The following is a 9,959-nucleotide window of genomic DNA, read 5'->3' on the forward strand; positions in this document are numbered from 1 at the left end:
TTCTGGGGGGCATGCCCCCAGACCCCCTAGATGCTCAGGCCCTTTCGGGCCTTCGGAACATGTGGCCGTTGGTCACGTATTTCACTGCTACGGGTGATAACTTACATGCAACGGCTGCTTCAAAACTTAATGACAGCCCTGGTTAAGGTATTCCAAAGGCTCTCTTCTCTAGAAAAACACCTGTCATTAGAACGATGCACTAGGTCATTAGAGAAGTGGACTTTGTTAGACCTTGCCAAACTGGGCTACAAAACACTATGAGTCATGTCGACATCAGAGAGAATCCTTAATCCTGCATTCATTGTTGAAAATAGGGTATCAAGCATCTATGAACGATATCATAGAAGCTAACATTTATGTCGAAATGTTACTTTTTCATTCTTTTTTAATCGAAATGTCTTAAAATAGATTTTAAATGATTGAAATAAATGTCGTGATATTCAATACGATGTTATGCGTGTAATTTGACACTGGGGAAAAGTAATGACATATCAGGTGACCCCTGACCTCAGAGGTTATTCGTGTTGTTAACTCAGTGTACGGGGACTGAGTTAAATACTCATGAGCTATATGGAGATGACAAACTTATCTGTTACGGTTTGAAGTGTATATTCTATCATATTGTCAAAAACCTCTCAGGCAAGACGATCAAAACAGCCACATCTGTCATTCAGTGTCGACCCTGGCCTCAGTAAAGAAGCAACAACTCATTTGCGAACTACTGGAGGAGAATGTCATTCAGCCCTATGTTGAAGAAAAATGAAAGTTTCCGGAGACGCTCAAAGTCACCGAAGGAAGGCAGTACCGTCAGAGAGGACTTCTGCACATTTCAGATCACGGATACCTTTTCTTTCTGGAACTGGAGAAAAAACGGGTGAAACTTCTCAATCGACAGATTCTTAAGAAAGAACGCGATAAAATGGTGGAGGTTGCGTTAGCTGAACTGAATGCTGATGAAACATTAAAGACGAGTTGGTACTCCTGCTTTCATGATGTGGATGTCAAGGAAAACAAGGTAATGAGCCCGGCTGTATGCACTATGTAGATATGTGTTCGAAATAATTTTGGAAAGTTCAAATTGCTGGTGTCAAGGTTAATCAGAGTAAAAAGTCATTCTACTTTGTACAGTATAAGGATCTGAAATGAAAACGCCCTTGTATCGTGCGTTCAATTGCAATGAGGCTTGAATGACAAACACTGGAACCAAGTGACCATTTTTACAAAATGGCGCCTCTTGGTGTCTCGATTACTAGTTACATGTTAAATTTTTTCTTAACAGGAACTGATTGGAAAGATGTTGCAAACCATTTTGATGTATTACATAAACATGGGTGCAGCTCAGTTTCTGAGGGACTTCAGAAGGGAATGTTCAATCCAGAGGAGCGCAGAACTACGGAAGCGGGTACTTCAGAGACGAGAGAAAAACAAAGAGAAAACAGACAGTGTGCCATTCCAGGTATTTATTTTAGATCTAGAGCCTTTCATCTTCCAGATGTGAGTTTTCATACATGATACTGAACATTAAATACATTTGTTTGGTTCTATGATCGAAAATCCAACATCAAATCAAGTTTTTACTTTAATTAAATTATGTGTTTATTGATTCTACTTCTTCTCGTGGAGTAAAAAAATGTGCTAATAATATTTGGGCCAAAGGGAATTACTACTACCAGTATAAAGAAAATGAGCTGGACCTCTTGCATGTTTCTTAAGAGGATTACGAGAAAGGCTCTACATTTTATAATACAAAAACTTGTAACAATTTTTAATTGTAATGTTTTGCCCCTCTATTTCTACATGAAATAATTGAAATACCTAAAACTTTTAGCACAGGATAACTGAACAGATAATAATACAAAACATCTGGGTCCTTCCCAGATTTCTGATCACCTTCCCCAGCCAGACACTCTGACCTATCACAAAAGAGTACTGAAAAGTGCAATGTGACTTAACATATGATATCGAATCGTGATTGGTAGAAGTTGAAAAAGAAATGTAAAATTTTATACAAAATCAAAACAAATGTGATTTCCATTTAACACTCAACTGCACATTACTTTAATGCTGGTGTATACTGACACTTGATTAAGCTATCTGTCTATCGACTGACTACGGCCTTTTCAAGTTTTGCAATGTCGTATTGAATAGGGGAACATTTCTTTACAGGCCATTCTCAAAGACCAAAGCCAACACAAAGCAGTCTCACATGGGAGGCTGATTGCCTTCACTCAACAACACAGTGATCATGCATCTCTTGCTCGGGTGTATCTAAAAAGTGAATTGCTGGCACTTTGTGAAGCATACGGAAACCCACTGTCTGAAAGAGCAACAAAGCAAGTTTTAGCTAAAGCCCTTTTTGAAGTGATTGCAAACAATCCACATGTGCCCTTCACAGTGACATTAGACGACAGGATTTTCAGGGTGGTAGACAGGTCTGAAAGCGATGGACACATCAGAATATGTTTAGTGAGAGGTAACATATTTCTGATTATGTTGACTCACATTCTCTTTTCCTCATCAAAATGTTTCCTCATTAAAATCCGTTCAAAATGAAAAGTCATTAACAGTGTAATACGTAAAATATTTAATTTGCCCTCATAATTTTACCAAAAGAGAAACAGTAGTCACTGAAAAAAAACTAGGAGGCCTCATGGTTAGTTCGCTTGACTCCGGAATGAGTGGTCTGGGGTCGAGCCCTGGCCGGGGCCACTGTGATGTGTTCTTGGGCAAGATACTTTACTCTCACGGTGCCTCTCTCCACCCAGGTGTATAAATGGGTAGCCCTGAATTTTATCTTGCGGAGTAAGCCTGTGATGGACTAGCATCTCACCCAGGGGAGAGGGGGGGGGGATTAAAAATACTCCTAGTCGCTTCATGCCACAGAAACTGGGATGAGCTTTGGGCAGGTGAGTCACTTGGCTTGTATGCAGACGTAACCATTCAACGAAAAACAAAGATTTTACTACTTAGAACTTGCTATTGAAGGCCTTGTGTTATTATTACTACCCTGGCAAGATGCATTACTCTTAGGGCTGATAGTTGTCTGTCCAAGTCTGATAGAGTTTTGAGTAGATTGCTGTTGCAGAAAGGTGGGATTATCATTTTGGCCATTACATGAACAGACTTGGCAGAAGTGATTTTCTACACAGTCTTGGTTCACTATTGCAGGCTTGATGACTGCATTTTGATCTTTAAGTAACTTAAAGTGGACCCTAGACTGAAAGCCAAGGCACATGGATTGTAAATCAAAATGTAGTTTGGTGGAGATAAAATGATTTTTTTGATTTTCTGTTGCTTTTGCCCACTGGGAGATCCATTGGTGGAATTCATTAAGCCTGTGTAGACGGTTGTCCTCAGTGGAAGAGATGTAAAGCCTGTCATTAAACAAGCTAACCATCTCACTGGTGTGTTGTAGTAGATCAACCACTGCATCCAGTGATGCATCTTGTGTGTGCTCTTGATATTTCTGCAAAGATATTTACAAAACTATAAGTATAGGGTTGACCAGTTATAATTGTGATTGTGTACATGCATGTATAATTATGGGTTATGATAAAACATTAAAAGGATGTTGAAGGTATAGTTTGTACTGATTTAAACCTTTCACATCAACATTGGGAAAACAGAAAGTAAAACAGTTAATTCCCCATAGTGTTCACCTGCATCAAGAACAACATCTTCATGTCCAATACATCTTCTGCTAGTTTATTCCTCATCACTGAAGCAGAATCCAAATCAAAATGCTGTGGTGTAAGTTTTTCATGCAATGGTAGGGAGAAGCTTTGCTGGTCCCACTCATATGCATCTTTGAATTGTTGCCATGTGATTGTTTTTCCGTCAATGGTCAGGCAGCGTGGCTTGCCACTTATGTTACTCTTTTGAATATTATTGCGGATTTTCTCTATATTGTGCTGTCAAAGAAGGCAAAAGGAGAAAAAAGACAATAAGAAGAGGCTGTGTACATGCAGGTTTTGACAGAATGCATGTGGAATTAAATTCAATACCAGCTAGAAAATTGAATGTTCTTCATTTTGGTTATTAAAAATATACAATGAATTCTGAAAATGGCAATAAATAAAATTAAAATCCTGGATCAAAACTCTGGTTGTAGTGTAAAACTAATTTACTAATAAGTTACGAAAAAAATAAATAGATAAATAGATATTGAATAAATGTTAATTGGTTTGAAAAGTTTTACATCTTTTGAACCATAATTCCAATTACCATGATCACAATCTTTAAGCAAAGGAAATGCAAATCAAAGTTGTTGGGGTTCATTTTAACCTCAATTTACCTTTGGATCCATAATGAAGATCATAGGTTCACCAGTGTATAGATTTGTCGTCATAAATTTTCTTTCAACAGGATCTTTATTCTTGAAATGAATTTTGATAAACTGCCTGTTACAGTCAGCACCATCCAACACACACCAGTAAATCCTAATAAGAAAACAACACATTTTAATTTGCCTTTGCATAATGGCTAGGTGGAGTCATATATATATATTTTATTCAATCAGGGCTTATGATTTATGTTATGTTTTCAGCCCCAAGGTCAACACCAGAATGATCAAGGATATTCAGGCAAGTAATACTTTCACAAGGTTAGTAATTAATTAGGAATGTATTGACTATAGTAGAAGAAAAGAAATTTGCTTTACTTACTGAAATCCAATTTCCAACATTCTCAGGACTCCTTCCCAGAACAGATGATATAAATCACTTGGGGTGCAGTTCCCAGATGGCCACTGTGCAACTGGAAACCTGAAACCACTGTCGCTTATGAATATGAACTGCAGAACATGAGTTGCCAGTTCTGGATTACTGTCCTGACCTGGAAGAAATGGAACTCCTTCAGTTAGACTTGTATATACCATGTAAAGATTATCAACATTTACAGGCTGATGTATAGATTTGCCATTTTATTTCAGAATTTGGCTTTATATCCACATCTAAAGTCAACTCAGCATTCACTAACAATAATATAGTCAAAGACTTTGTTCATGTTAGTCCTTTCAAGACCTCAATGTTATTTCAAGACATTTAAAATTATACCTGACAAATCCCTCATTAGATCATGATTCTTCCCCAAGTCGACAAAGCCTACCATCTTGTGCTTGCCACCTTCAGTCATTATTTCAAGGTTTTCCTGAATTTAAAAACAAATGTGGAAGACAGATATTTACAAATTTTGTTTGTACATGTTAATTAAAAACATTGTTCACCATGTGTTGGCATACACTGCACTGTTTAGCTCAGTAACATTTAATTACATTATTTGGAGCAGTAAATATTACTAAGCAATGCCCCCAAATCTATTATTCAAATATTATTGGTTGCATAGTTTAAGGATGATGTAATTATTCATGTGCAGTTTTCTAAAATTGAGATATTACCGGATTTTCATCTCATCAATTGCAAAGCCATCCATATAATCTCCAGGTTTCAAGCCGTTTTCTTTAGCTGCACCAAGGCACCATTTCAGCACTTTATCATCCCAACCAGCACATTCCTTGACTTTGTTCTTATAGAGTCTGTAAAAGGGATATAAATTATGAATAAATAATTTGATATACTTTTCCGACAAAAAGTATCAGTGTCATTTTGCAACAACTGATTTCAACAGCCTAAAATTATAACTATCCTATAATAAATATTATTTTGAATAGTACTTATGTCCCTACCTAATTGTTCTATTACTGGGGAGAATTAAGAACTGTCGCAGAGGGTCAAGCACATGAGGATTCTTGCAGTAGAGGTCAAGACACAATCTCATCACCCTGTAATAATACAAAATAATACAAAATAAGGTATATTTTTGAATTGTGTATGCCGAGTAAATCTGAATTTAGGGCCCATTCATTACTTATGGAAGGGGAGGGGGGAAGGGGGGGGAGGGTGTGACTTAAATTTCCAATCAAGTGCCTCCATTTTGTCATCCATCTCCCTCTCATAAGTCCCTTTGATATTCCTGTACTGTAAAATTAAGTTGAACAAGCATAAAAACTGAAAACTAACTTGGGATGCCAACGATAGGCATTTTTGCTTTTGCTTGACAGAAGCACTTTTTGCTGTTCCCACAGGCCTACCATGTGCCCTGGGATATTGTGGGCACTTTGGAACATTATTGTCAAGTCTGCATTGTCGTCTTCCGTCATTTCCAAGCATTCTTCCGCAAACTTTTCCTTCCAATATTTTTTGCGTTTCACAGCATTTATTCTTGCTTGCCTTTCCAGTTGTAGTTGCTTTGCATAATCATCTTTAGACATGAAGCGTTTGTTTGTTTTGGGGTGTACCTTTCCTCCCAGTTCTAGTTTCCTTTTATTTCTCTCATCGCTGTTATGTTTGACCTTTTGGCACTGGTTACAACACTGCTTTCCTGCACTGCAAAGTAGAGAGCACTTGTTGGAAAAAGCTCTTTTTTCTTCAACTGGTCCATTGTTGTACAGTCCACTTTGATGGGGAATTACACTATTCAAGACCTCGCCCTCCTTAACTTGTACACCCTTACAGACGGTCCAAGTGTCAAGAATTTGGAAGTTTTTATCCACTCTTTCCATAAGGGAGTATTTTACTAGGTTTTTGTCTATCATGTCTGTGATATCAATAACACATCCATGAGAAGCGATGACTTGAATTCTCCCCGTCTTTCTCGATCCTTAATTCAATGCTGCCTCTTTGATTTTTAAATGACCAAGGAAGGAAACGATGAAACGAAGTTTTCGTTCCTTGATCTTCTACCAACTGCCAACATCTGCTTTGAAAAGTGGAAGTAGTGCAGCTTGCTGACTTCACAGCAACATCAACCGATTTCTTCTTTAGGTTAAGGTAGAAATTCTGCCTTTGATTCCTCGAGCCTCTTTTCACCAATGGGACCTTGTCTCCCCATAGTTGTTTTATCAATTGACCGATTTTATGGGAACTGACGGAGCCGTAAATATTTTCTTTGTCATTCTGAGCATTGCTAAGAATGTGTCTCGCCGCTGTAAGGCTACCCTTGCAGTGTTCGAAGTTCAATAACAACCTAACCAAAAAAGTATTTTTGGATCAGCTGATATGCTTATATAGTAACTATAATATAATGAACTTTGAAACGCCTTGTACGTGAATTACAAAATGCGATTTAAACATTTACACAGCGAATATTACTTACCACGTTTTTCATTGAAAATTTGAAGACATCCTCCAAAGCAAAGCTAGTTAAAACTTTCACGGACAATCCAACGATTAGATTGAGATTGCCGGTGTGAACGAAGAACTTTTTTTCAACATTTGTAAACACGTCTAGTCATTGCTTTGATTGGCTTGTCACAACAATGCTCCGTCGGCGGCCTGGACAAAAATCTTCCCAGAGAACCATGGAGCAAAGTACCTGGCTTGTCGAGAACTGTGCGCTCCCTTCCCCTGGTCAGGGTCAATTTGTTACCCGGCATTTCGCTCGGGTTTTGAATGTGTCCACGAATGGAGCCGGCAGCATGATCACTGATTCCGGATGGTTAGCTTTCTTCGATTCACAGCTTTGTATCGTGCGTTGTGGAGATGAATTTGGCTTGGAATTTAACTGCAAGGGAGTGCTTAAACCTGTACTATGATTCTGCGGAGGAATTGGGGCGGCTGGTGGGATTTCAGTGGTTTTTTTTTCGCTTCGAGTGGGGGTCAGTCCAGAATCGAGTGTGTAGCCTTTACCCTTTCTTAGTAGAGGAAAACCAAAAAGCGACAACTTGCTTAAAAGGCTTCGGATCGAGCTGAGAAGCGAGATGACAATAGAAAAGACAACAAGGCATTGAGGTGAGTCATTTTTATTGCAAAAATACCAAAATTTCAGCTATAATGTCGATTACCGTTTTTCCCCATACAAACCTTTATAAATTCAAACCGTTGTAACACAGCACCACCACATACTGCGAGGCGAAGGTCACGTTTCGCGTAACCAAACTCAGTCGTTGTGTAATAGTAGATGTCGGCGGTAACCGTGTCACGTTTCGTGCGCTGAACTTTCGCATAAAGATCAAAAAAAACTCCTCACATTGTGAGCTTGGGCCGCCTGTGCGAAGAACTCATGTAAAACTCAATCTGAAAACACAAAATCAAGTAATTTCTTCGCCATGCGACAAAAATATTATGACACTGTGAAAGAAAGATAAAAGTCGTAAATCAAAAAGATGACAAAAAGAAGCGAATTATTTTGAGATCAGTCGTATTTCAACTGTGTTAATTAGTAGCCATTTTGTTCTTTTCTCAGCGGTTCTGTGGTAGCTGAATAAGAATCCAAAAAATATTTCAACGAAGCAAATAAACTAAATAAACAAAGCACCTGGAGGTCGCTGTAAATTAAATATGCAGAAATCCAGCGTGCAAATTATTGTTCACTTCTAAAACCCAAAATTCCCAAATACAGGGAACCAAATGAAAGAAATATGAAAGAAAGTTCAATAACAATAAATTTTCATTCAAGCTGATGTGAAGAAACCTATTTAAAAGCAAAAAATTGTTCAAAATTTTGCAGACGCACTTCACTGCATGAACCGCATGTTCAAATTATTCTTCACACTAACACGAAAGCTTGAGTTTTGGCCGACTGCTTTTGCAGTCATTTTAACACCTGTGGCTTTACCAATCATTTCAAAAGTTGAATTCAACTTTGAAGTAATAATGTACATTACCATTTTTGTTTCTTAAGTCCGAAAAGCCGCGTTAAATCTGCGATCTATTGTCAAAACTTACTTGAAAGCACTCTGATCTTCGTGTTTTTGCGGCCGTTGTAGCAAGGAAAACTTCTTCACCAGAAAGTTTTGAGGACTCTGTACTCCTTGATCCGCCATTCTGAGGTCACCTAAATGTGACGAACTGTGCATACCCATAATTAGGTGTTATTATGATTGTTATTACCCATTGCATACCCATAATTAGGTGTTATTATGATTGTTGTTATTTTCGTAAGTGCACGTGCACATATGCGGTATTTAACATGCAGTCTTGTAATTTATGCGCCTTGCGGTCAGTTTCCCAATGTAATGGCTAGCGCTGTTTGTGCGCCATTAAAGACAACATTTTACCGTTATCTTTCGTTACACTAAACATTGATTTGTATTTTTCCTTTCTATTTTAAAACCCAAATCAGTAATTTATCTGTGTTAGGAATGAAAACAAGACCTTGGAAGTTTTTAGATTTGGCCCACAACACGCCATGATTAACTGCACTTTTTGAGTGCACGATTCTAAGTCCCCTAAAAATATGCTCAGAAGGCACATTCTGATTGGTTTACTTGTCCTCAAGAACAATAGAACAATAGGAGAACCAAAAAGTCTTCAGGGAGGGTAGGAAAGACAATTGTTTCCACATGCCTTTTTCGGGTGGTTACAGGTGGCACAGGGAAATAGAAGAGTTTTTCACACGAGCAGTTACAGGCGGCACAGGGGTCAATAGGTTAAGGGTAAGTTTATTTTACCATTTATAAAACAGGCAATATTCTGTTATTGTTTAATAAATATGCAAAAACTGATAGTTGGCAAGTGGAAATCCCAAAACAATGAATCTTTTGAGCATTACACTTTTAGTATTATTTTATTGCATAACAACTCAGGTGATGACTACATGTAGATCATGCTTTAAGCCTCAGGGATGTCTGTGCATCCCAATTTGTGAAGAAATTTGTAGACAATGCACCTAATCTCTTAAAATTGTATGGTTGAGTTAAACATGCATTCAATATGTCCACCTTTTAATTGACTAAAAGCCAGACCCTGAGTAGTCACTATTGTGACTAGAAACATTAGCATTTCCACGCAGCTATCATGATAAGTAGCCAACAACCAGCTATTACGACTGACTACTGCAATGAAGATTGCTGGCTATTCAAAGTTTAAAAATGACTAAAAGGCAACAGCCAATGAAGGCTATCTTGAGTATTTGAACACCTCCCTTCTTTGCGTAGCCTTACTGCATCAAAGGTAATGACA

At 38.0% G+C, this 9,959-nt stretch overlaps 3 protein-coding genes across 4 annotated transcripts; 1 reads left to right on the plus strand and 2 right to left on the minus strand.

The window, feature by feature from the left end:
- Positions 1-254: 254 nt before the first annotated feature.
- On the plus strand, positions 255-4,584 carry LOC145499658 (uncharacterized). 2 transcript variants are annotated; one of them, XM_081479175.1, is made up of 3 exons: positions 255-1,456; positions 2,167-2,473; positions 4,547-4,584. In XM_081479175.1, the coding sequence occupies exons 1-3, from the start codon at positions 1,295-1,297 to the stop codon at positions 4,567-4,569; spliced, it is 492 nt and encodes a 163-aa protein (XP_081335301.1). In that variant the 5' UTR covers positions 255-1,294; the 3' UTR covers positions 4,570-4,584. The 2 variants fall into 2 exon arrangements, with proteins under 2 accessions (XP_081335301.1, XP_081335299.1); XM_081479173.1 differs by lacking the exon at positions 4,547-4,584 and having other exon boundaries at positions 2,167-2,553.
- LOC145499659 (uncharacterized) lies at positions 4,286-4,876 on the minus strand. Its single transcript, XM_081479176.1, has 2 exons — positions 4,665-4,876; positions 4,286-4,439 (listed from the first exon to the last, which is right to left on the minus strand). The coding sequence occupies exons 1-2, from the start codon at positions 4,874-4,876 to the stop codon at positions 4,286-4,288; spliced, it is 366 nt and encodes a 121-aa protein (XP_081335302.1).
- A 215-nt stretch (positions 4,877-5,091) lies between these two features.
- LOC145499657 (uncharacterized) lies at positions 5,092-7,378 on the minus strand. Its single transcript, XM_081479172.1, has 4 exons — positions 6,018-7,378; positions 5,684-5,779; positions 5,396-5,533; positions 5,092-5,148 (listed from the first exon to the last, which is right to left on the minus strand). Exons 1-4 carry the CDS (start codon positions 6,590-6,592, stop codon positions 5,133-5,135), a joined length of 825 nt encoding a protein of 274 aa, XP_081335298.1. The 5' UTR covers positions 6,593-7,378; the 3' UTR covers positions 5,092-5,132.
- Positions 7,379-9,959: the final 2,581 nt, after the last annotated feature.

This window comes from Orbicella franksi, chromosome 10, assembly GCF_964199315.1.
Source record: "Orbicella franksi chromosome 10, jaOrbFran1.1, whole genome shotgun sequence".
NCBI classification, from domain to species: domain Eukaryota; kingdom Metazoa; phylum Cnidaria; class Anthozoa; order Scleractinia; family Merulinidae; genus Orbicella; species Orbicella franksi.

What these genes read in the sequence shown, in the direction of transcription:
- LOC145499658 (XM_081479173.1), top strand. Translation starts at nt 1,295, where the DNA reads ATGTTGCAAACCATTTTGATGTATTACATAAACATGGGTGCAGCTCAG. An exon ending in CAGACAGTGTGCCATTCCAG is followed by an intron (nt 1,457 to 2,166) that starts GTATTTATTTTA and finishes ATTTCTTTACAG; the next exon opens with GCCATTCTCAAAGACCAAAG.
- LOC145499659 (XM_081479176.1), bottom strand. Translation starts at nt 4,876, where the DNA reads ATGGTATATACAAGTCTAACTGAAGGAGTTCCATTTCTTCCAGGTCAG. An exon ending in ATGTTGGAAATTGGATTTCA is followed by an intron (nt 4,440 to 4,664) that starts GTAAGTAAAGCA and finishes TTTTCTTATTAG; the next exon opens with GATTTACTGGTGTGTGTTGG.
- LOC145499657 (XM_081479172.1), bottom strand. Translation starts at nt 6,592, where the DNA reads ATGATAGACAAAAACCTAGTAAAATACTCCCTTATGGAAAGAGTGGAT. An exon ending in GCCTATCGTTGGCATCCCAA is followed by an intron (nt 5,780 to 6,017) that starts GTTAGTTTTCAG and finishes GTATTATTACAG; the next exon opens with GGTGATGAGATTGTGTCTTG. An exon ending in CCCAGTAATAGAACAATTAG is followed by an intron (nt 5,534 to 5,683) that starts GTAGGGACATAA and finishes TCCCTTTTACAG; the next exon opens with ACTCTATAAGAACAAAGTCA.